Below are 27263 nucleotides of genomic sequence, written 5' to 3'. Positions count from 1 at the left end.
CTTTTAACAGATGGAAACGTGATGAAGAAAACTAAGTTTTGATATCAGTGAGCATGAAAAAAGTTAGGAAACATAGATCTTGAGTAATTATACTGAGGACCCGTGGTCTTCAACTTTATATTTTTTTGTTTAGTCACACAAGGAACGGCTTACTTTACTGTATTGTGCCAAAGTTTTCATCTTCGAAACTTTTTTAAAAAATTATATGTGATATTTCAAATAAAGAATAAGAAAAAATATTTTGTTACAATTTAATTACTGTTTCATCGATGTCTATCCCTCTGTAGGGATAGGGATAGACAAATAGAGAGGCTGATAAATGGATAGGGAATTAGTGATAATGACTTAAATCCATTAGCGAATAACTTAAACTAAAGCCAGTTTATTCAGAATGAAGATTTTATTTTTTTTTCTTACTATTCATCAAATAGTTCCAGACGACAGGAATGAAGGTTTTACAATGAATGGACAACACCAGTGTAGGAGTTGGTCATTAGCTGGAACATTCATTAGCTTTCCCCTTACAAAAAATAGGAGGAAACATTCTTCTCTAGCCCTCTTAGCTGCACGTAACTGTCTGTTGCCAGACAGTGGGAGGCAGGGGGTATCTCGGAACTAGGTAATTGGTGGTGGAACACTGCACCACATACTAAACACACTGTACTCGTTCTCACACGGTGACAGAAAGAAAAGACAAGGAAAGGAATAGTTGAATAACAGTTACAACTAAATTACAAAGATGGTGCCTGAAATTAAAAATAAAACAAAACAATATAGCAGGTCGTCCGAATCATTCTTTCCGCTAGGTTTTGCGCCAATGGATTTTGCCGATTTTTATAAAAGTTGATATTTTTCCCCTCCTGCCAAAGCATCTTTTCTATCACCACACAATGCAGGGAACGGCGCCATCTTGTGGCAGTGTTTAGTACTGAGATGTGGAGGAAGTCTGCTCTTCCGTAATAGTAATCTTCTGAACTCCACCTGGAAGTTGGCTTGTAGTTACCCAGGAACGGTGCTTGGCGCGGATTAATGACAAATTGCTCTCGGCCTGATCAGCACGGTCTTCAGCTGCCTCTAGCTCACGCTGGAATCGGCGAACGCGAGTCAAGTTCTGCTGGGAAATGCCCTCCTGCAATAAATAAATAAATAAATATTAATAATAAATAAATAAACTAATAACAATAAATAATAATAAATTTCTGAAATTATAATACATAAAATAAATTTTATTTTTATTATTTAATATTTAATGAAATATTAATAAATCGATATCCAAAGCAGAATTATTTTTTGTGTTGCCAACAAAGATTCTGTCTAGTGTTTATACGGATTGTATAACACATAATTCAGTCGCATGCAAGGAATAAATTGTTAGTTCTAAATTCCTAAACATACCTCATGATTACGGCATCCTCTCCCATGATCATTTTAACAATTAAGTATAAAAATTATAAGTAATGTTTGTGAGATGCTGTTGATCTTTTTTGTGCTAAAATCAGAAACTCCAAAAATAGAGAAATATTTGAATTTATATTCTTATGTGCCTTGGAATTAAGTTTTACCATAATCCTCAGATTTATTGAGTATAAAACTGCAATTAAATCGCATGATCACGTTGACTGATTCAATAAATAACCAGATTAAAAACTTTTTTTTTTACATGCACTTGTAATTGAAATATCGGGTGCAATATATATAAATATCAACTTATATATATGTTTGGTTGTTGTTACTCCAATATGCACTGAAAGTAATTTTTTAAGTATCTTTTTTTTGGTGGAATACCACTAGATATTAACAGGTACAAACCATCGTAATATGGTTACCTGGGCTATTTTAGCGATGTTGTTGCTGTTGTTTGTTTGTTTGTTTCTCTCTTCTCTGTTTTAAAATTTATTTGTATGTTTAGGAACTTCGTAAACCTTCCCATACCTTGGTGATAAGGTCAATATTAATAATAGAAAAATTTAAAAACAAGAGATTAACTGTCACACCATTCAATATATTTTTCATATTAATTCCACCCACGTTTAGTATCATCTGTTGACTAAAGGTTAAAATCATTGTTATTGATTCCAATGTGGTTCTTTTTTCAAGCCCAATAGTGTTCCCACAGTGGACAACAAAAATAGTATACCACCTGAAGACTTTCACAAACATCCATGCCGTAGTGTGATTCGAACCCACAGTGTGTTGGTTGGAAATCGGGAGCATTATTTATTCGTCCAACCAGGCTGTACGAAGTGTTTCATCCAATTGAAAACGTAAAAAAAATAATAAAATAAAGCTCACTTTATTGCAAGGCGTATAGAGGTGTTATTCTCTAGAAGATAGGAAATTTTCAATATTCCCTAGTTATTTGTCAGAATATATAAAATAGGAAATAAAGATTAAAAAGTCTCTCCTAGTGTGGCACCAGGAAATAACTGCTTCCCCATCTGCTACCCCACTTCAACCTTTTCTTTTACAGATACTTGAGAATAATAGTTTATTACCTGCTCTGAAAGTTGGCGCTTGTACATCTTTACTTTTTCGGAGAGTTTTTCAACTGCATCATTGAGTATGGTAAGACCCTTGTGATCCTCCTCTGTCTGCAGGATTAATTCCTTTACGCGAAGCTCCTTCTTACGAAGTATCTTTTGAGTTTCAGCATGGCGTCTTTTCTCTTCTTCCAGTTCAATTTCAACGTCCCTGATCTAAAAAATAAGACACAATTAAATATAATATTATAAAACATACAGTTGCTCTAGCAACTGATAGTCATTTATAAATCGAAAATAATTAGCGCTATTGTATTTTATATTTAATTTATTCAAATAAATAAATAAATATATATATATACAAGTACATACATATAATTTTTAATGTAGCCAAATTAATCCGAATCATTACAAATTGCCATTAGATATGAATGTAGTGGAGTAATTCTTAACCATTTTTATGAGTAAACAATTTCTATCAATTTTTCATCACAAAAACTGGAAATATAAGTTTGGCTGGTATTGAACAAGTTGAATTTCATTTTAATCTTCAATAAAATATTTAGAATCGTATCTAAGAATAACATAACATTTATTATTTGGTTTTCTATAAAAAAGTTAATAATATAACTCATCACAAAAATAAGAGTAATTTGCTTAGAAATCTTAAAATAAAATGATGGATTTCTAAATTTAAATTAACTTTTTGGATAACAAATTTAAAGTAAATAGTAAATCGACTTGGTTGGTGGTTATGACCCCGGTATATTAATGTTAGTTAATTTCGTCTATTTGCCAATTTCTCCAACCGGTTTGCCTGTTTGCCTGTTTGAACCAAAAACCAGAGTTTCTATGAATAAAAACTCTGCCACCTTCATACGAGACAGGCTGATTAACGTTTAGTTTAAAAGCCTTTATAACACTTTGCATCATCAATGCTGTTACAACATTTGTTGTTGTAACAGCAAATGTTGCAACATCCTCATGAATCTGATTCGAAGGGTGCGATTAAAAATGATAGATAAAAAAACGAAATGTTAATCCACGTTCAATTATTATTTGCAATAACGTTCTTTGTAGGCATTATTTAGTAACAAATTTTCATTATTCATTTTGCAATTGCTTACCCTGGTTTCCAGTTTTGCGACAACTCTTTTTCCTCCTGTAAGAGCGCTAGCTTCCACTTCCTCAATACGGACTTGGAGATTATGAACTTCAATCTCTAGAGACTTCTTAATTGATTCGATCTTCACTAACCTTTCTTGCTCTTCAATTAATACATCCTTGGTAGTTTTTAGTTCAATTTGGCATCTATTGAATCGTTCGTCACATGCCTGTAAGTGAAAGAAATCTTATTAGATAAGAAAAAAAAAACGGAGGATATCTTTAAAAAATGTTCAGGTGTTAAGTGTGATCTTGACATGATAATTATTTTTGAATTTTATCCAGGCCTCCCCTTTCTTTTTGTAAAACTCAAATTTATTTTCGTTCTATTTCTTGTCTCAAGTGGTATTTATTATATTCCTTTATTTATTGTGCAAAATGTTTTTTTCATAAGAATAAATATAAATGATTATGTGACTGTTTCTACATCTTGCCCCAGAGCTATTTGTGTAACTGACTGATTTATAAATACGTAAAGATTATTTTACTCTACTTTTTTGCATTATATTTAATATAATAATATCATCATGTTTTTCATTTAAAATTCATCAAAATAGTTATAAAATTGCTCAGTAATGTAAAATTCTAAAATATAATATAAGAAAACTAGGCAGCGTAACACGATCCTATCCGTAATCACATTTTTTTCCCATTCCAGTAATTTCAAATATATGTATCTCGCTAAATGACAAGTATCAGATATAACTAAATGGGAAAGAGATTGAGACTAATTCCTTGATTTAAAAAAATAAATAAATTCGCCATTCTGTAATTCAGCTTTGCAGTGAATGTTTTTAATCTATATGGGAAGATTATGTTAACTGATGGAGAAAGTAATACAAGGATTTAAGACACAAAATTTTAGTTTCCATTTAATATTTTAAAAAGTAATATTGTGCTTTCTGAGTGGTAATCTGTGATTAAGAGAAATTATAGAAACTTTGTATGAAATTTGTAACAAGAGTTATGTTTGAAGTTTTGGTGAAAAAGAGAGGCTCTTAAGTCGTGTTGTTTCCGATTTTCTATAGAATTAACCAATAAAAAATTATCCTTCTCCTCAACCATATTTGGAGGAACTACTACCACACTACTTCTAGGATCCCCAATTTTTCGATCACCCCACTGAGTATTAGCGTAGTCCTTTCTCATCTAATCCACGCAAGTTTTATAACCTAAGAAGTAGTTCAATAATGAAGTTTTATGCCTCATGAATGCTGGAACCGTCGTCATTTCTCGTTCTTTTTTTTCTTACTCTCTTATTTTTTTTCGTGATGGAAATGAAAATATATTAAAATCGAAGACTTACCCGTAATTCCTTATGCAGCTCTTCATAATCAGATTGCAAGACAGAGAACTCATTTTCAATCTTGCTCTTTACTGAAGTAAGATTCACGTTAATGGTTACCAGTTCGTTAATGCGGGTTTGCGATTCTTCATACTGTTGCTCTGAAATTCGTTTGGCCCGGAGAGCCTGTTAGGGAAATATTAGTTATCAGAATAACTAATGTAAAAAAAAATTCTAAAATGATTTGTAATAAGATTCGATATTTATTGGATGTCATCTAATGCATTTAGTATAAATCGAAATTAGTTAGAAAATAAATAGATACCCTTAATAAATATTACTACTGAAGTTAAAAATTAAAATACTTTTTTTTAAAACCATCTCTCTCTCTCTCTTTCTCTCCTGTAATCTTTCCTTCTTTCGGGCGCTTGCACTTCTGTTACGTGTATTTAGTATTCGATTCTATATTAAATCTTATTATTATAAATATATAAGATTTAAGATTTAATATAAGAATATAAATCTTATATTAAATCCCATCCTGACTATGGTCAGAATGGGATTTAAGCTTTTGGCTCACATAGGCCCTATTTTGTCTTGAACTTTTGCAGAGTATAACAACTTTACGGGATATAATAGTAATAGCTAATATATTATTTAGACTTAAATGGTCCATAAAAATATTTAATACTTATTATACACATACCTATACCGGCCGCTGAACTAGAAATCTTTATGCAAATATACGTAAACGTCATTTAGGCAGAGTATATGCAAAATTGGCCATGCCTCGCCACGCGTTCTAGGTAACTATTGAAGAATGCTGCTGGTCACTAATCGTTAGTGTTGATTACAATGGGAAAACAAAGGATATTTCGGAGTTCGATAAAGGGCTTATTGTGGGTGCTCATCTGGCTGAAGCCACGATTTTGAAAACAGCTGAGCTGACTGGTTTCTCAAAAGGTGAGATATCCCGGGTTTAATCAGTGGAAAAATAATTCATATTGCTTGTCTAAGGCTTGTCGGGAACGAGATCGCCATCGTCTGATAAGGCTTGTACGGACAAACAGAACTTCCTGTGTGCTGCAGTTGACCGAAGCATTTAATGAAGGTTGTTCCAGACCCATATCTCACCAAACTATGCTCAGGGAATTGAAGAGGATCGGTTTTGGCAATGGCATGCCTATATGGGAAACAACTGATTTCTGTGAATAATCGGAAAGTTCGTCTACAGTGGTGTCAGGAACACCGTGACTGGAAGACTGGAAAAAATCATGTGGTCTGACGAGTCACGGGAATGCCTTGTTTTGTACCGACGGTACGCAGAAAGTTTGGTGGGGAATGTTCTATTGACAGAACAGGTTCCCTGAAATTGGAATATCTGAACATTGTTAGTAATCAAGTTCATCCTGCAGTGTTAACTTTTTATCCAACAGGCGACATTTGTTTCATGAACGACAATGCTACTGTCCATCGGACAAGGATAATTGTTCAGCAGTGGTTCAGCGAACATGACAGCGACTTTCACCATCTTCTTCCTGGACATGACAAACCCGAATCGTAGCCCCATTGAGAATGTATGGGACATGTTAAAAAACAGATTCGGAAGCAAGGTCCTCTTCCGTTAAATCTGAGCCAGTTAAAGGACTTTGGTGAACGCCTGGTGTGTTGTAGACGTAGATGCAAACCTTGTAGAATACCAAGTCGCATATGTGTTGTAATTCGGTCAAAGGAGTTCCAACATGGTATTAAATAAAAGTTTATAATTTAGTGGCATATGTATATTAATAAGAATTTAAACTTTTTATAAATTAAGCTTATTATATTATATCCTTAAAATTTTCCATCCTGGTTGATCGAGAGGTTAGAGCTCTCCCATCAACAGGTGATCACAGTGAGCATAGATGTTTTGTGATCGTCTTTAGGTGAGAATGAATTTCATGCTTGGTGTGAGACCACTGTAAACCCCACTTGACTTGAAACAATGTTTTATCTCTAGAGCATGATTTCTTGCCGGATTATCTAACCATTAGGTTACCCAGTGTCAGCTGAGTTGTTGGGGCTTAGGCCTCTTCTGCTGCAACATGTATGCCCACACTATGTACCAATGATTTTAATGACAAGGTAAAAACAAAATAACAGGCTTTAGTGGATAGGATTCATATAAGAAAAAAAAAATATTTTTCAGATATTGGGCCAAAAATAGGTCAGCTGTTACCTACATGTTAGGCTGTTGCTATATTTAATTATCCCATCCATAGATTACAGGTGGTTGCGTTGTCATTGGTACTGCAACTTCTGTTGTGTAGAAATGATATAAAAATGGCACCTACCCATATTTATAAAGAATATTTTTGCTTCCTAATTATTTTATTTGATTATTTCTTAGCTCTTACCAGCACTTTTATTACTGAAGCGTTTTATCGCATTAAATAAGTATTCGTAATAAAATAAATAACTTTATTTATGAACTTTATTTATAAACTTTATTTATAATAAATAAACTTTATTTATTCATGATATAATAAGTAAACTTTAAAATTAATAAAATAAGTATGCAAACTAATACTATAAAAGTTGTGTACTCTACAATGCTATCTTTCCTTTCGATGAAAGATGACATTCAGAGACATTAGATTAAAATTTAAATATTTACAATTACTTCATAAAATCAACTGCTTTAATTCAGCTATTTTCAGTTACCTGTTCTAGAGCCACGCGAATCTCATCTAGTTCACCCTGTAGGCCTTGACAACGTCTCTGAGATACGCCAAGTTGATCAACAGCTTGTTGCAGTTGACGGTGGATTTCTTCGTACTGAGCTTGAATTTCCTGAAAGAAAGGACATATCATAAATTAGGAAAGTTGCAATGCATATAAAGAGACATATACAGCAAAACATCGCTAATGAATACATATCTGACATAGATAAATCAAAATTGTCATTTTTTTTTCATTCTCATTTCTAAAGCCACAAATAGAAATTTGCACTTACATCATCAGCTTTCCCAGCCCAAAATTTCCGTATTTCCATTTCTGTATTCTAGTTCATTTCAAAGCGAATGGATATTGGGTTTAGGTTTTTTTTTAATAATTGTCAAGTTCAAAACTATTGTATCATTGTAACAAATCAAGTTTCGTATCGATTGTAACCATGCCATAAGACTATTATGACAATTTCTGGTTGCCATAAGGTCAGACCGCCAGAAGAAAGACCCTTATAAATTCTAATCTAGTCATCGACTAGCAAAACGTTTTTTCTGAACTTTTTTTTTTAAGTCTTTTGCCAAGTTAATCGACCTTTGCGCTGGCAGATATGATTTTTTAATGTGTGATTAAAACCCCATAAACTCCGGTTTTTAATCACACGTAGGAATGCATAGGAATGCAATTTGTAAAATAAATGTTTGATTTAATAAAAGGAATAGGAGTACAGTGTGTAAAACTTTCGAAATGATCCTCGTACATTATTCTGGCGATTTTTCAAGCAGTACTATTGGCAGAGGCTTATTATTATTATTATTATTATTAAACTTCGAACTCATAGCATCGTGATATACAGCTGTCAATATATAAAAAGTCTGAGGATAATATCTGCGGGAAACTTTACTCTCCCTGATTTCCTAACTTTATGCAAAAGCAAAACTGGGAATTGTCTTCGTTTGATGATACCAAAAGGCAGCCTAGTATCAGACGGCATAAAATCGATTTGATGTGAAAGTAGCCTAGCCATATTTTAAGGAGTCGCCAGTAATAACCCTTAAATGTGAAGAGCTGTTACTTGAATTATGCTCTACTTGGCGACGATCGTTAGCATAACTAGTCGGTTAAGTTACGATATACTCTAAGGACGAAACATTTTTGAGGTTAGTCTGGGTTGGAAATCCATGTTAATTTATCCTAAAAGAATTTATAGCTCATTTTTTCGGATAGTGTAAATGTTCATGATATTTCGAAAAACTATACTGTTGACATTCATATATACTCCCTATGCTGGGAAACCACCCGATGTCTTTATAATTAGCTTTCATTTCTATGCTCATTAAATTATTGGAAATCTGAAACATATTGCTTATGTCATGAATATTATTTTTAATAGAACGAAATAAGATTGTTAGTTTCCAAACTTGAAACAATTTCCAGAGGTGAAGCTTTCTTTCTTTCTGATGAGCCATCAACCTTATAGAAGTTATCGGACTGAAGTTCCCACCAAGAATAATGACTTCACCGAAAGAAATCTTAGTGCTCTTGCTGCAGTTTGTTAATACATCATCAGATGCTATTTGCATCAGTTCGTGTGTTTCGGTTACCAATTTCCCGATTTTAATGAATTATTAAATTCATGTGCACGTGTTCCATTATCAGACATCGTGAAGAGCAACTCGTGTAATAACACACTGACTTTCAATCCTGAATACGAACGGATGCAATATACCTTTGGTTATACAAACATAAACTTATCTAGCCATGCACAGCATGTATTGCTCTTTAATTAGCAGTGCGATTTATAAACAAAGTCAGTCTTGACACTTTATGAATCAGATCTTTTTTCGTAAAGTTTCCATGACTAATGGCATTTATAGAATTCGTTTTGTCTTGTTATGTATCATATATAACATGCCTATTACGTGATTGCTCAATAGTCAAAATATAAGCGTCATATTACATAACTGAGAGTAAGTATTAAAAATTTTATTTAAACTTACTTGCACACAGCAAATTTTCATTGTAGAAGTGTTCAACAAGATTTTAATCCAATACTACAACTTCATGGATAAAATAAGGTGCTCTTATTGTACCAAGGATAATTGCAGTTATCATCTTGCTGATGAATCTGCTTTAAATGTAAGAACTAAAAGTTAATTACAATAGGCAATCGTGTCTTATCGCTGATATGTAATGACTAACATGTATATTTAAGCTTCTTTCTTTGGTATGGCGGAGGGACGGTCACAGGATTTTAAAGCGAATAAAGGAGCCATTACAATTGAGGGGAGAGAAATTAGACGTATTAAGGATTTTAAATCTCATCCATCTTTATTTATCTAATGAAATCTATTTATTGTACAAAGGTTTTGGTTTTTATGACATATCTATGAAAAATCACTCAGTTACTGGGAAAAAAAGGTAGTTTGAATTAAAAATCAAAGTATCAAGGACTACTGTTTGGGTATCGCTGTTATAAATGAATGAAAAACACACCCGTGGCTCTATTTATTGGCAGAGAGAAATTATTTTACTCATGCTATGACATGCACACCGCCAGCGATACGCAGAACATCTGCCAATGTTATTTATGAGTATGCAATGTGCATCACGAACCACACAAAGATAAGGACTCTGGTTGCGCTTGCGCAGTACCTTTGTCTCAAGTCATTCGAATCACCAGCATTTCTTTCCCGTTCTTTAGGATATTATTATGATTGTTTCCACAGTATTTCTTTTTTGTTAGTTTATTCTTACTTTACAAAATAGCAAAAAAAAAAAAGTCTTTCACGTAATAATTGGAGGTGCACGTGGGAAAAAGGTGTGAGAACCCTACTGTATATAATAAAAGTTTCGTTTGATGAAGTTTACATGAGAATAGTGGGTTTCGCTTTCAGAAGGATGCGTACTACTACTACTACCAAAAGCTTTGCATTTGAGTTCCACTTAACTCCAAATATTCTTTGAAATTAAAAAAAAAATAAATAAAGCATGGCAGACTCAAGAGTTCGGATAAATGAAGGTGGATAGGTAAAAACAATAACAATAAACGCTTAATTTTAGTTTCTAATTTACAAATTCATTTCTGACAGAAGAAGGCTATTATTAATAAAAGAAATAAATTTAAACTTACAGTAATCTGTAGAGACTGTTTCTTTATTGTTTTCTGCAGTTCAATGTTTTGCTTATTGGAAACATCTAGTGACATCTCTAGTTCAGTAATCTGAATCTGCAACTTCTTCTTAATACGAGTAACTTCCACCTTCACTTTGGCTTCTGCTTCTGCTACTCTTTGGCTCATCTGTTCGAGTTCTATCTGCATCTGTTTACTAGAAACAATATAAAAATATTCATTGCAAAAAGTTTATTGATCTTATCTGATATGATAAATACACATTTAATATGAATGTTGTAATCAAAAATGCAATGATAAACATTTTTCTACAATACGAATACTGCATCCAGCTAGTTCCAATACATCAGTTCCCAAAAGAAACCTAGAAAGGAAAGCATTTCCAATTTGCAGAGGGAGTGAAGCCGTTGCGACGGAGCACCTACGAGATAACCAGAATGACCTTCTAGGACTATTACTTAGTAGTTGCATATCACAACAATCGACTGATATTGTGTGTGTGTGTGTGTGTGTGTGTGTGTGTGTGTGTGTGTGTGTGTGTGTGTGTGTGTGTGTGTGTGTGTGTTTATTTCATTTTTATGGTCGAGGGATCGACCATTAAGGTCATACTGCGTCAGGACATAGTCACAGCAGTACATATGGCAATTGGTTAGCAGGACAATCACAGAAACATCCACGCCCTTGGTGGGATTCGAACCCGCCTCTTGGTTGAAGAGTGGATAAGCTAACCACTCAGCCAAACAGACTGCGTGTGTGAAAATCAAAAGGATTTACTGTAAAAGTGGCATTTAACAAAACTGTTAACAAACGCATCAAAGTACAATGAAGCTTGGTTGTTTTTGGATATTCATTAAAATGTTATTAGGTACTCATTAGTATAAATTAGTTATTAAGTAAAAGTTACGTTTCTTTTAGATTAAGGGTTTATTCATTAACCTTAACGTAAAGGTATAAAGTCAAACAAATATATTTATCTGTTTTTCTTATTCCATATATATTTCATAGATTATCAATTGATATACAGTATATGTATCTTTGTTACATTTAAAACAAAATAAATACGACTGTGCTCTCTGATTTTCAAAGGAGCCTTCATTATAGCTCATGGTCCCAGATCTCTTTCTCTATTTTTCTAGTACTTAATTTTTACCTTTTGCTTTGCCGGTTGACCAGAGATTGTCTCAGTCTCTCACCAACAAGTTGCGAGTTTGAATCCCACTTTGACATGCATGTTTGCGAATGGCTTTAGGTCGCAGATGAATTTGGTGTGAGACCGATGCACAGTTTATTGGACTTCTGGATAGGCTTGAAAACTTACCATACTTATTCTCTAGAGTAGTGTAAATGGGTACGTTTCACATAAACAAAACAGTACTAACGTAGCATTCCAACATACACCTTGTCTGTCGATTTGATTAACAGAGTGGATATCGTATCCGCTTGCCAATCAACAGACTGTGGATTTGAATTCTACTGTCGCACGGATGCATGTGAATGACTTTAGGTGGTAACTGATTTTCATCTGCCAGGATGTGAAACCACCACCACCCTGCTTAATGGAGGCCTGAAGTGACTTGTAAAACCATGTTTGGTCCTAGATCAGCAGTCTAGATTATCTAATCCTTATCTAGGCACGATTCGCTTTGCTAAATGTTTAGAACCTTTCATGAAACAGGTTATCGTACAAATAAGGTAACCAGAGTACATCAAAAATACAACGAATGAAAACGAATCCCGCTTATTTTAGTTACATTGCTGGTGAAGTTAATAGCTAGCAGCCGCTTTTATAGTGAACAGACAACAGCGAAGGCTAATTTTGGTGAGTCTGGAAGGCGACTAAGAGACTGTGAAAGCTAAGGTGAATAGCACACAGAGAAGATTGTCTTATATCATAGAACAGCAGAATTACATCTTATAAAACTAAATGCGCATTGTAAATTGCTCAAACAGAAGAATATATTGTTTCAGAATCAAGCTTTCGCTAACTGCAGTTAAAGTAAAAGCATCTGCAATATGAAAGTTGTATTACTTTCCTACATGCTAAGTTTTGATGTTTATCCTAAGCACGAAAGTTTGTTGACCCTGTGGCGTCCTTCTATATATACCCTGTATAAGTTGAAAGTTGGGAACAAAGAAGAAACATTGGATTTGGATATTTCTGTGTTAGTTTTCAAGGAATATATACAAAGGAAGTGGTGGTCTAAGGAGATGAAAGGAAAATGAACGAGCCAGCCAGCCAGCAACATACTAAATTGTATTCAAGTAGCTTGCTGGCATTGAAATGTTGAGATAGGTTTCTAAGGAATTATGTTTACTCATTGGAGTTTTTGGGAACTCTTGCAAAACATAAAAAAACTCGTTTAATGTTTATAGATGTATGATTTGCAGTTTCTGCGGCAGGCATATTAGACCAGTCACACAAGCTGGCTTGTACGAATTCGGGTTCGAATTTCTCTATGATATGAATAATCGTCTGTGAAATGCTTTTCATCTCCTGATGTAATATCACCACTCTGCTTACTGAATACTTAAAGTAACATGAAAATTACTATGCTTGGTCTTCATCACAAGATTCACTTATACTAATGAATTTATTAGGAATAATGAATTTATAAACAAATCTATATTTAAGTTTTGTAGATCTGGAAAAGACATATGATAAGGTGATGAGAGAAAACCTGTTCTATCGAGCAATACATATTATGTATTTGAGTCAGCAATTAGAACTGAAGGATATTCAGAAGATGATTTGCTATTAAATCAGATATGAGCAAGGGTGCACATTGTATTCATTATTATTCATCATCTATGCAGATCAAATTACGAATGAAAAGGGCATTTGGCCTTGATTCAGATGATGCTATACTATTAAATATCCAGTACAAGTACATAAATTGTGTATAATTTATGAATAAGAGAAATTAATCAAAAACTAAAGTATCTATATTGTAAGACAACTACTTATAGATCTGAGAACTGGGTTAGAAATAAAACACTTGATCAAAGACAGAAGACCACAGACATGAGAGTTCTGAGAAAGATCAGGGTAGTGAACGGATGGTATAAGTGGCAGAATCATATTAAAATAATGTTATTAGGAAGGAACTTAGTATTGTTACATTCAGAAATGTGTGAACAGAGCTAATCTCAGGTAATATGACTTAAACAGAAACAGGAGAGGAAATATTGGAAAAACGTATTTGTTACAATTATGGCAGGAAAAGGACCCAGTGGAAGACCAAGATCAAGGGGGATTGATACAGAAAGAAGTGCCTTAGAAATAAAGATCTGATGATGTTGGAGTCCTGACAGATAACAGATTAATTTTGGAGGAAAATGTATAGGAAGTTAGTAATTATGTAAACTTTTCATGTTGTACCATCATAATATACTGTATTATCCCCCCCCCTCCCTTAAGGAACATATCAAAAATTTGGTGATGATGAATTTACTTTGAGTAATGAATTTATTATGGATGATGAATTGACCCTAGATTTATTGTTTAATTAGCACTAACCTTTATGTAGTTAAATAGTGGGGGTTCAAATAGGGATATGACAGCTTAATATGAGGTTCTTACAAGCAGAACCTCTCAGCCTCTTCATTCCAATCACAGACTCACCAGACAACATGTGTGGACAGTTTTTAAGCCAAATAACTTAATGGAAGGTTGGATCCAACCCCAGCGGAAATTAGGTCAGCGAGCAACTTAATACTGGAGGTTTAGTAAAGGTCATATTCTAGCGCTACACGTCCAGTATAGCGCTAGAATACGACCTAGAATACCCTTGGCTAGATGGTATTAGGACAGCACAGAACCTAAAAGATGGCAGCTGATTAACGGTAGCATCCACAGCTTCAGCAAGTCAAGATTACTGTCCTTCATACATTTAGAACCTGGTTCAGGAGACGTGAGATATTTGACCGGAACAGATGGTCCCAGAAGCATTGGCCACTAGTTCAGCGCAAATCTTGTACGACAAATCATGGTAGGGATTTAACTCTTTGAGAGTAGGAGTTCTAAGAATACAACAGAAGATGGCAGGCCAAAATGGAAAATTTGACTTTGTGACTTGGAACATTCAACACGAGAAATTTGGTCAAGGACCTCCAAGTAGACTTTCCTATGAAAGAGATTGATAAGCTAAAATTTAATTTTCTAGCAATATGTGAAACAAAAAGACAAACTATCCCGAATGCAAAATGTAAGAATTACCAGGTCTTCCTTGGTGAATCACATCCAGGAAACAATGTTGTTGGAGTGGAATTCATAGTTGGACCAAAACAAACCAAAAATATCCTATCTTGCAACATTTTATCAGAAAGAGTAGGAAAACCTGATTGTTCAAATGGGCTAAACAGAAACAATAAAAATAATAGTCTGCTACGCACCAATTTCTACAGCTGACGATGAACAATAGAATATTTATACAAGTAAATAGAATACAGCTTAAAAGAAAAAACTAAGCACCTATACAATAGTGTGTAGGGATTTTGATGACAAAATCTGTAAAGGCCAGATTGGAGAGAAATATGTGGGTCCATGGAGAAAAGAAGATAGAAATGAAAGAAAAGCGCGTCTGGCAGAGTTTGCTGACGCAAAGAGGATATAATAAATACAATGAAAATATCCAAATAAAATAACAAGAGAGGAAACTGACTACATAAAGAATCATTAAAATGTTGGAACAATTTGAGAAACGTTCTCTGACATACACTCGGATCACAGACTATTAGAGCCATTCTTCATATACACAAAAGACAGAAAGCGAAAACACGAGCAATTTCAAACCTTAAACAACCGAAATGTATCAACAGGAAACAGTTTGGTAAATCACTAAAGCAGATTGACTGGAGTGACAAATAAAGCAATGTAAAATACAGGAAGAATCTGCTATAAAAATCACAAGGAGCGTCTTAGTCAAGAATTTAGAATAAACTACAATAGACAGCAGAAAAACAAAGGAGTATAAAATAGGTAAAGAAATGGAATTAAGGATGAAATAAACAATAATACCAGCTCTCCTAAACGAACAAATATCAGGAAAACAAACAAAAGAAAAATAAAAAGAATTACTTTATTAGAATTATTACTTTAAAAGAATTACGTCTGGATTTACTAAAGCAAGCTCTACTCATCTATATAAAACGTCACTACACTAAAATTACCTGAATGTAAAAAAGAGCCAAGAATACTACCAAATTAGGTAGAATATACAATCAATCGGAATGAAGGTAGATAGAGCACCAGAAATAGATGAAATAAGAATAGAGAATGTCAAGGCAGGAGGAAATACTCTTTCTAAAACTGGCAGCAATGTTCAATGGTACTTAAATGAACGTAGAATACCTGAGGAATAGAAATCATCTAAAATCATCCTCATCCATAAAATAAGAAAAACAGAATATTGACTACTACGAGAATATGTCTATTGTCCCACCTCTATAAAATATTCACAAGAACCATACTAAATAGAATCAAAAATATTCTTGATTGAAAATAGCAGCAGAGAACAAGCAGGATTTAAGAACGGATTCTCTACAATCTATCATCTACATCATAGGTGGCCAACAGCAGGCCAGCGGGCCGCATGCGGCCGGTAAAGTGATTTTGTGCGGCCCACTGCAGGATAACTATATTAAATTATATATATTATCAATTTAGCTGTTAGTTTCGACCGCAGATTTTCTGATTGATATACTAGTTATATTCATTATTTCTGATGACAGAAACAATTTATATTCTCAACACGGAATCAAAATTGCTTTAAAAAGATTACTCAATTTATAAAATCTACTGCTTCTCTGTGCGAGTTGTAGTAGTAGTGGGAGTGGTAGATTTCTATGTGCTCCAGAGTAAAGCATCATTGAAAGTCACTTGCTCTGCTCTGGTTACAGTGTCCCCCTGTGCACAAGGAATATAACCTAAAACCACAACATACAGCACCATGCTGCTAAATACCAAGAATACGTTGGACAAGTACGCACTAAAATTGTACGTAATTTGAAAAGAAAGGTTAGTGCTCAGAAATCTATTTTTACTAAACTAACATCAATACAAAACAGCTCACTCTTGGCATCGTTTGTTGTAAGCGCAGAGATAGCAAAAGCCAAAAAAAAAAAATCATTATCTGATGGTGAATTTGTAAAACACTGTTCTGTGAAAATGACACGTGCATTTGGGAAAGATAAAATTGCCAGCGAGTTTGAAAGCCTCCCACTATCAAAACAAACTGTAACAAAAAGAGTCGAGGAAATGAGGTTCTCACATATTAAATAAATTAAAAAGTGTTATTACAGATTCAGCTTACTTCTCATTGGCTCTGGATGAATCAACTTCTAATTTTCATTCGGACTGTTTCCAAAGACTTTGTTATTATTGAAGAGCTACTAGCATTAGAGTCATTGCATAACACAGCCAAAGGTCGAGACATTTATGATGTAGTTATACTGGTGCATCAACAATCTCACAGCTATTGTGACAGATGGCACAAATCAATGCGTGGTACTCAAACAGGCTTAATTGGTTTACTAAGGAAGGCTGGAATCAATTGCGCTGTATTGCACTCCATTATACATCAGGAGACTCTGTGTGGTAAAATTCTGGAGATAGAGGATGTTATGAAAACTGTAACGAAGTGCGTGAATCTAATTAAGGGCGGAAATCGGGCCTTGATATACCTCAAATTTCTTTCTTTTCTAACAGAAATGGAGGCAGAATATGACGATTTAGTGTTATACACAGAAGTACGTTGGCTAAGTAGAGGGAACTGTTTGAAACGGTTTTTTACTTTGAGATAGGAAATAAAACAGTTTTTAGAGGAACACGAGAAGACAAACAAAGAACTAATCACAAAACTATATGATCCTTATTTTAACGGCTTACTCGCCTTTCTAACAGACGTGTGGTGTTACAGGGACGTAACCAAACAATCTCAGATTTAGTTGGACACCCAGATGGGTTCATAAACGACTAAAGGTTTTTAAATTCACCCTAGGTCAGAGGAAGCTTGGTACATTTCCCTTCCTGCAGGGAGTTGATGGAGGAGAACCATGACATTGACTTCAATGTTTCTGTGCCAATGTTAGACCAACTTTTGGAGCAATTTAGCAAGCGATTATCTGACTTCAGTGACATGAAGCCACAACTGACATTTTTTAACAACCCAATGAAATGCGACATTTCAGCGAAGCATGACACTATTCAATTGGAGTTGCGTGACCTCCAAAGTGACCCCTTTTTTCAGTCAAGGGTTGAGATAATCATTGACTTTTGGAAACTTATACCAAGGGAAAAATATCCTGCATTGAGTGATTTCAGCTTGAGAATTGCATCTGTTTGGAAGCACATACACATGTGAATGCGCTTTCTCAAATACGAGGGAGGTTAAATCGTCACTGATGACCACCTTCAGGATTTGTTACGAATATCGTCATCATCGCTGAAAATCGACTTTGATGAACTTGTTGCCGCACTTGAACTCCCACAGTGTTCTCGTTAAGTTGTGTTACATGTAAAAAAATCAGAAATATGTAATTAAATTTAATTTAACAACTTATATTTAAATCAATCAAGTATTTTATATTGTTCTCCCAGTAGTGAAATGATTTAATAAATATAGTAATTCAATACATATAACTATTGCCTTGAAAAAATGCAGAGTTTATTTTTATTTAAGTGTCTAAAAGTGTGCGGCTTGTGACGCTGCCACTCATCATATATTGGCCCTCGAATAGAATGAAGTTGGCCACGCCTGATCTACATAATAAAACAAACCAAGTAGCTGAAAAATGCAGAGAATACCATTTTCCACTTTGATATTTATCGATTTAAAAAAAAAATTGGTACAGTAGAAGATAATGCAGTTTTCCAGGCACTAAAAGATCAAGACATAGAACAATCATATATCGGTTAATACAAAATATATACAGGCAGCAAAACTCAGTAGAAAACAGACACAAAAAAGAAAACGTAGTAGACAACCCAAGAAACAGGAGGATCCTATATTAAAATCAGTTGGAAAGAAATGGAGGAGACTGGTTTAGGATAGAGAAAGTTGACATCTTTTGCGACCTGCAGTCATGATGAAACAAAGACTAAGACACAGGTCTACCATGGAATCATGGAACAGTTAAAGAGTAAGCATGATAATCCATTACCACATTATGAAATTTATTATCGATTTTTGACTTGATTTCAGCTAATAAAAGTTTTAGAATTCGTAATGTTTATTTTTATATTAGCATGAAAAGAAATATTTCAGCGTCGACTTCTAAAAATTGCCTTGGCCCACTTGGAGCTGGAATCGAATAAAATGTTGAATGGGAAATAAAAGTATCTTAATGGCATTTTCAAGAACGCGTTTAGAACAAGCGATGAGATTAAAAGATAGCAAAAACGATAGTATAGTAAAATCCATTTAGTAGTGCTATAGGATCCAACGATACGAGATTCAAAATGATATAGGAAAAATATAACATATTGGAAATCTGTATTAAGTTATAATTTGAATAGTCTATGGTACAAATAAGATTAGCAGTTTGAAGTGATTATTTATGAAGAAAAGGTTACGAGTAATCAGAATGTTTGTAGATGAACCACCAGAATCTGAAATTCTGTTGAATTAGTTGCACTACAGTAAGACGCTTCTTCATCAGCTGATGAGTGAAAGTGGAGAAAGTGCGTTAGTTCGAGTTGCTCACATGTGGGACTAGAGGAAGTCTAGATATGAGAAAAGAAGGTCATAAAATGTATAAATATTCATGATTATATAGTATGACTTTTATTCTTCTTAACAACCTCCAATAAATAAAATGTCAGCTGTAATGGTAAGTATTAGGCTAATTTATGTTATCAGAGTAAATTAGGCTGGTTCCTCATAGCCAGCAGTAATTTTAATGACAAGATTTTAAGTTGGTGTGCAGTTTACAGAATTGCTGTCTCTTACATGTATAATTATTCTCTGGAGAAATCTGGAAACAAAGCTTAATAAAATAGGTATTACACGCCTTTTTCACGCGATGATTTTTTAAATGAGACACTCATTTAGACTTTAAGGAAAATGAGAATGTCTAGTTATATTTATAGAGCGGAATGGCCATTACTTATATAAGGTCACATATATAAGATAAGCGAAATGAACTTATAAGACTGGATGGGTGAATGGATGACTGGCAAAATTCCAAGCAGATACTGTCGAGGCCACTGTACTGCATGGTTCTTCCATCTTACTGACAAGTGCGTGCGTGACTTTGGTCTTTGCCTGATAAAATTAACACATATCAGTATAGTTGTATGATCTTAAAGAACTTACCGCAGAGCTTCTACTTCCTCTTCCTTGATAGTTAACCTTCTTTCATAATCGTGGCGGACTTGAGCTAGTTCAGCGGTCAGACGCTGGGATTTGCCTTCTTCTTGCTTCCTCAAAGCTTCGGCTTCCCTGTAGGCTGAAGTTAACTCATCCTTTTCGTTCTCTAACCTTTTGATTTCAATCTCCATCTCATGAACACGACGAGTGGAATCAGCAAGATGACTCTTAGCATCGGCCAAATCATCTACAGAAAAACCATTAAAGTTTACATATATATATATATATATATATATATATATATATATATATATATATATATATATATAGAATGCAAGCGAAATACTTTAGAATCGCATAGCATGGCATGTTTACTGTGTATTTGCATGTTTACAGTGGATTTTAGTGGCTATAGTTGCATGTAAATTAAAAATTTCCGTGATAGTTAATTTACACTATTTTATCTTCATTATATAAAAATACATTACTCATTTTTATATAATGAAAGAGGATAAACTTTTGAAAGAGAGATGATCGCGAATAGCAAATGCAATCAGGAAACAAAATATATAATTTTTATTTTAAAATGAGATAATTTGTGAAAACATAAGAAAAATAAGTGAAATTTGTCGATAGTAAGATTATCGAAGAATATAAAGCGCTTTTTGTATCAAGAAAAAAAACTGAAATATCTATTGACTAAAAATTTGCTTGAAATTACTTTACCCCAAAAAAGTGGTCTTATTTACCGATGAGTGGTCACATAAGTGGTCACGTATGCGCAAAATACACATAAAATCTAGGCACATTTTATGCGTATTCCTTATCACCCAGCAGTTGCTGACTGATATCACGTCTTACTACATGTAAGAATTGATTAAATGCAAATACATAGCCTAAACATTTACCGAGTGATGTAGCATTATTATTTTTTCCCGGAAATAACACTCCTTATTAATGTATATAATTGGTTGGAAGAGTGGATATCGTCTCCGCTGTTCAAACAACACGCTGTACATTTGAATCGGACTGTGACATGGATGCTTATAAAAGTATTTGGGCACTACATCACCATTTACTGAAGGTTTGAAGTGGCTTGAAAAATTATAATGTTTGGTCTCTAGAGCAAAGGTCCTTGGTTATCCAACATTTACAATTTTTTGTAGCTGGGATGGGATTGTTTATAGTGACCTTGAACTAAACTATGTCGTTGTTGTTTCATTCCTTTGTACAGTATATTCAATAACAACAACAGACTCATTTTCTAGTTATTTCCAACAGTATATTTTACTCACCTTAGAAGTTTTACGTACAAGACACTTTGAAAAGTAACAATTGCTATCACGTTTCATCTTTTCAGTGATCTCTAGCAATGGACTCTATACCAAACTTTTGTCTCAACAGCGCTTATAAATTCAAGATTATTTTGACAGTCTTATGTTGCAAGTATTTTTACTTAACTGAGCCTTTCGTATTGCAAGTGTATTTTAATATAATTGAAATATTTATTTTTCTTGCTTATTAATGCATTTTATCTAGGCCAACCAGCTCACGTGATGTAGTCTCATTAGAAATATTTCCGATAATATTCTAATTTCTTTTTAAATATACATTAAGTGGCTAATTTTTATTGTTAGGGCCGTGTATATATATAATAAAATATATTATTTTAAGACATGTGCTGTCTTAATGTAATACTGTATTAATACGTGAAGCGAGGCATCATATATATATATATATATATATATATATACATATATACATTATATATATATAGAGAGAGAGAGAGAGAGAGAAACTTTGGTTGTGATATAAATATCTATCAACTAAGTCACTCATTGCAATATAAATAGTGCAATATAAATATAAATGAACGAAGCTGTAACGCTAATAACACTCCCACTGCTGCTAAATCGGTAACATGCAACGAGTTCTTCCGTCTAACAGATCTTCCGTTTAACAAATATGAAGTAAACCTTCCAGGCGTTGTAAATGATTTAATTTTATTATGGTTGCATCTTTCCATCGTATAAGCTACGAATCTGATTCAATTGAGGCATCAATGTATGGCAAAAGTTGTGAAGTGGTAGATGATTTTCATCTCCCAGTGTGAAACAACCAGCTTGCATATTGGAGGCGTAAATGAGTCGTTTAAAAAAAAAGTTTTTTTTTTCTTTGGTCTCCGGGACTATATTTTCAGATTATCTAGCCGTTATCCCTCACGATAAAAAGAATGGGCTATACATTTATAATGTTTAGTGGATGGGACACCGACTACTGAAAAGAATATAACAAAAACATATAAACGATATGTTTATATATTTTATATGGATAAATGATATTATATTTTTAAATTATTTTGCTCAATAGTAGTTCTTTGCCATGGTATTACAGTATTTATAAAATACTGTAATACGTAATGTGTAACACGTGATTCTTATTATAATGCGCGCATTATACACACTGAATTATAACGCAGTATAAAATATTATTATAACATGTGCTGGCTTAATGTATTACTATATTAATACGTGAAGCATGGCATCATCGATAGCAAAAATATCACTATGCGAAAAGCGACCACTGAATTTTTTTTTTTTTACTTCGCAATACTAAACTTAACTTACGCCGTACTTCTTTAAATACTTTTAAAGAAGTACGGAGGTATGGCGCAAAAAAAAAAAAAAAAAAAAAAAACAGTACTGAACATCGACCCTCCCTTCAGTACACGCGCTATGAGATATATTGTTTGACTGCATGCAGATTAATAGAAGAACACGTTGAGAGTCTAAGCCATTACATTTAGCTGTAGCAATGGTGTTAACGTTGGAAGAAAACATGTTTATTGTTGAGCATTATTTTAGTTGATACAGAGTTGGTAGAACAAATGGTCCAAGCCTACAAAATGTCTGTGAGCAGGAGTGTTCTGCTGCTATGCAAAGACCATTCGAGGAGACCACGAACTGTTAACACAAATGGGAGAATCACGGATGTGTTCCTAATTTACTAAAGGAGAACTATACAAAATGTATTGGTTTATTTTTATTATTACTTGACACCTCCATGACGCCATCTGCCTCTGACCACCACCACCACCAGTATTTTTTCTTTGTAAATTGTGTGTTTTCATAGTCGATTTTCCTGTATGTGGGATGAAAAATTCGAATTTTCGGGAGGAAAAATACTACTACCTCCATATGAGAACGGTTAACTTACGAGTACCAGTACCTACAATTGAAAAAGCCCATATAAGGGTACAATCGAAGGGCACAATGATTCTTCGATTTACGTTACTGTGGTCTTTAATAAGGAAATTATTTTTAAGCGTGTTTAAAAATAATTCGGCTCGAATTATTTACACTGCTCGTTCGTGAACACTTTTGATCACTTCACGATAGCAGGTAACTGAGCACTATTGAATGCAGTAAAACAGACGAATAAAATAAACTTGTTTCTATTACTTTTACCTCAAGAATAGTTAATGTCTTTTTACTTCTTTATATTCAAAAACATCCTCGGGGTTAGCCTAGTGGCTATGCGCTTTGCAACCATATGCCTGGGGAAGGAGTGTCCTAGGTTCGATTCCCGTCGTGAGGAGTTTAAGGATCTTCCTCAGCCATAACCAAGTTGGTCGGTCTTGGGCGTGGAAAGCAGTGTCCCCCCCCAGTTTATCTGGGGATTTTCATATCCCACAAGCAGGCAAACCTGCCCCATAAACACACACGGATTACAGTCATAAATATCACCCTTAGGGGATGCAGCAGAGGAGTTGCGAACCGGCTGCATTAATATACCAGTAACTCCTCCTTAGGAGGTTACTCAACCCGTCCTAGGACGGACGAGAAGGATAGGATATTAAAAAAAAAAAATATCGAGTATTTATAAAATTGAAAATTTTTGAACTGAATGTCGTGGATAAATGTATCCACGACTTTATAAATGGCATCACATCTACACAACAATTGGCAAATACTGTGTTTTGACAGCAAATAATTATAATAATACAATAAATAAATAAATTCTATATCGTACAGCTAACTCATTCGCAGCTATAAGTTCCCAGACTGTGAGGCATGCCTCAAGGGAAACGAATTAGTTAAATAATTAAATTAATTAACTTTATAATATCGTTTTAATTAATTTCAAAACTTTTACCTTTTAATTAATTTCAAAATTAGAAGCAATTTATGTATACTGTATTAAGATTATACTTTCCTGAAAAAAAAAAAAGTAAAAGTAAATTTCTCTTAAATATTATGGTATTCAATTGAAATTTTCATATGAATTCGAACCATTAACTTCCATTTAATATATTCTCTGATATTGGATGTCATGAATCCTACGGCTACTCTTCATACAGGCTTTCTTCCTTGCTCCGTCTTGACTTGCACTGTCGATTATCCATTATGCCATGATTATGATGTGAATAATGAGAATAGAAAGATAATAGCACTTCAGGTGGTTTGGCTTGAATTGTGGCAGAAGCAACTACGGCTATGAGCACAGTGTAATCATGTCGGTTAATTTTGATCAGTTTGCCTATTTTGAAGAAGAACGATAAAAAAAAAGCCTTTATAAAGTTCCTCCCATCCTAGAGAGGATTCGATCTCAGGGTCTTTTCAACAAAGACAGATGTTGCAAGGGCTTCGTAACTGTTTTAAAGAGTCATTTGCATTTCAGGTATTAAATGAATTTCGTCACCGGCGTGAGATCGCCAGCGTGTTTGGTCTCTAAACAGGATTTTCCGATTATCTGATGCATAAGCATTAGGTAATCTGGAAATCATGTAATCCACGCATTGCAATGTACTCTAAGTTTACAGTTTTTCATGGATGAGATTCCCATAAAAAACTGCACTTTTATCTTTTCACAGACATTCATATCGATTTCGTTTCTCTTCATTTCAGACGTATACCGTATAATTGCTTATACGTATTCTGCTATTCTCTTCCTATATCATTCATCTGATAATTTCAACCACCATTACTGATGTTTCAGCTCAATTTAACACTCATGTTTGTAATGGAGCAAAAAATATCAACCAAATACAACAAATCAACTTACTGCTCGGATTCAAAAGTTTAGTTACTGGTGATGAGAAGCAGTTTGTGTTTGATGCATCATGATATATTAACAGCTCATAGCCCGAAAATCAATAAGGTATGCATCACTTCATACCAAATACGTATTTCGGAATTAAACAAATCATAAATTTTTATTATTATTATTATTATTATTATTATTATTATTATTATTATTATTATTATTATTATTATTATTATTATTTTGAAACCCATTTCTTTCAGAAACTATTTTGGTATTGCATATAGCAGCCTTTTATAGTTAAATAAATTATTTTTATAATTTATAGCTATATTTTAATTAAATTTACTTATAAACTGTTTTATAATGATTAAAGGGAGAGGGCTACAGAAGTTTAAGACAAATTATACACAGGGATTAAGATGAAAAAGTTTGCAAATCCTTGCATATATACTGTCTGGACACTAAACACTGATTACATAAGGATGTCTTCAGCTTTGGGCGTCCATGAAATTGCCGTTGCAGCTTAACAGATGTTATGTTGGTTTGGTTTACCTCATTAACAACCACATTGTTTTTAGGATTGAGATCCGGAAATCCCATTGGCCACACGGGAAGAGTTGCACGCAATGCTGTCTCCTCTTAAGGAAAGCTGCAGTTCAAATACGCTATTCTACATTGGCATTTGGATGAACTTCATCATTCAACAACTGAATCGCTGTTTGCGATGAAGACCTCATATATTTCCAGCTACCATTCATATATGAACCGCATGTGACGAGAGTTATTCAAAGAATAAAGGATTAGTGAAGAAATTTACAATGAAACTGCACCATACAGTAATGTTAGGTAATGCATTTAAATGGTATGTGAGTGGAAATAAGATGTTTCTTCAGTTCAACAACTACAAGTACCAAAGTTTCAAGGATAGTAAAATTTAACGTCCATACACAATAAGATATAGGTAGTGAAATTTATTCTCGATAAATGACTTTTGGTATTTTATTTTGTTAATTTTATTATCATTATTATGACCTGACACTTCCAAGAACCCAAGGACTCATCATGGGAGGACATTCTACTCCATTATTGCCATCTGGACACCACGCCATCTGCCACCACGAACAGTATTTTTGATAACGTATATTCTTGGCCGATTTGATTGTATGCGAGACGAAAAACATGAGTTTCCAGGTGAAAACCCCGCTACTTCCGTGAGATCGACTAACTCAATCATGTTTTAAAGATGTCTCTCGTCACGACAAAAATCAAATTCAGGTCTTTTTTTGCGCGGAAGGCGCTTAAATTTGAAATTAAATTTATACAGAAATCGATTTTCTTAAGGAAATATTCTTGAAAATTTAGAATTTATCTTCTTGCTATCAGCGATTTCGAGTTATTTTAATAACTAGCTTTGTTAATTTAGCTTTTTCAGTTGATTTGTTATGGCAATTAAAATAAAACGCTTTTTATACAGAATATCCTTTTTGAAAAGTTGATTTTCTGTATTTTAAGAAAAAATAAATACATTTATAGTTTTAATAGGTAGTGTAATGACACTCATATAGCTACTAAATACAACCTAAAATGTCCATTTATTTTTAAAATATTTATTGACTCTTAAGCATCCCACATTCCTTAAAAATTCAGCACTCTTCTCTGGCTCAAAGGAGTAAACTGTGATTACAGACTTTGTTTCCTTGCTTGTTTTTGCTTGAACCTCCCACACTAAAATGGCTACAAGGATTATATAATGTACCCATGTAAAAATAGTTGTTCCCTGTAGAGGAATTGTTCCGCAAGAGGAACCCCCGTCATTTTGCCAGCGTATATTTAGGACAAGTAGGAAGTTTGGAGTAACATTATACAATACAAATTGTACTGTTGTGCAGTTTTCGTTGTAGGTAACTGAATAAGCAAGAAAAGACATCCAAAGATTTTACAGTTTGTGGAGGAAGTTTAAGCGTTTTTTGAATGTCAAGGTGAAGGAGTGAAGCCTGATGAGCAAAAGAGGTGCTTACTCAGCAAACAAGGATATTCTAACAGCATTTCTTCTTTGACTCAAATGATAACGAGATAACAGAACCTACAAAAAAAAAGGACTGAGAACGAAAGAGACTGGAGGGTAAAAATAGTTCTAATTA

General features: G+C 33.8%; 1 protein-coding gene across 1 annotated transcript in view; it reads right to left on the bottom strand.

Moving 5' to 3' along the window:
- Nucleotides 1-381: 381 nt before the first annotated feature.
- Nucleotides 382-27263, bottom strand: part of LOC150103263 (paramyosin-like) — a 145093-nt gene continuing 118211 nt past the window's right edge. Inside the window, exons 10-16 of the mRNA XM_090397850.1 lie at nucleotides 20083-20323; nucleotides 10769-10964; nucleotides 7633-7761; nucleotides 4951-5115; nucleotides 3608-3814; nucleotides 2496-2696; nucleotides 382-1129 (exon numbers count right to left, since the gene is read on the bottom strand). Coding sequence (XP_090253976.1) covers nucleotides 923-1129; nucleotides 2496-2696; nucleotides 3608-3814; nucleotides 4951-5115; nucleotides 7633-7761; nucleotides 10769-10964; nucleotides 20083-20323 — 1346 coding nt within the window. The 3' untranslated portion in view covers nucleotides 382-922. The remainder of the gene's footprint in view (nucleotides 1130-2495; nucleotides 2697-3607; nucleotides 3815-4950; nucleotides 5116-7632; nucleotides 7762-10768; nucleotides 10965-20082; nucleotides 20324-27263) is intronic.

The sequence above is a fragment of the Typopeltis vanoorti genome, chromosome 9 (genome assembly GCF_054136105.1).
Source record: "Typopeltis vanoorti isolate ZY-2024b chromosome 9, IOZ_Tvanoo_1.0, whole genome shotgun sequence".
Classification (NCBI taxonomy): Eukaryota; Metazoa; Arthropoda; class Arachnida; order Uropygi; family Thelyphonidae; genus Typopeltis; species Typopeltis vanoorti.
This window is presented reverse-complemented; position numbering and strand designations above follow the sequence as displayed.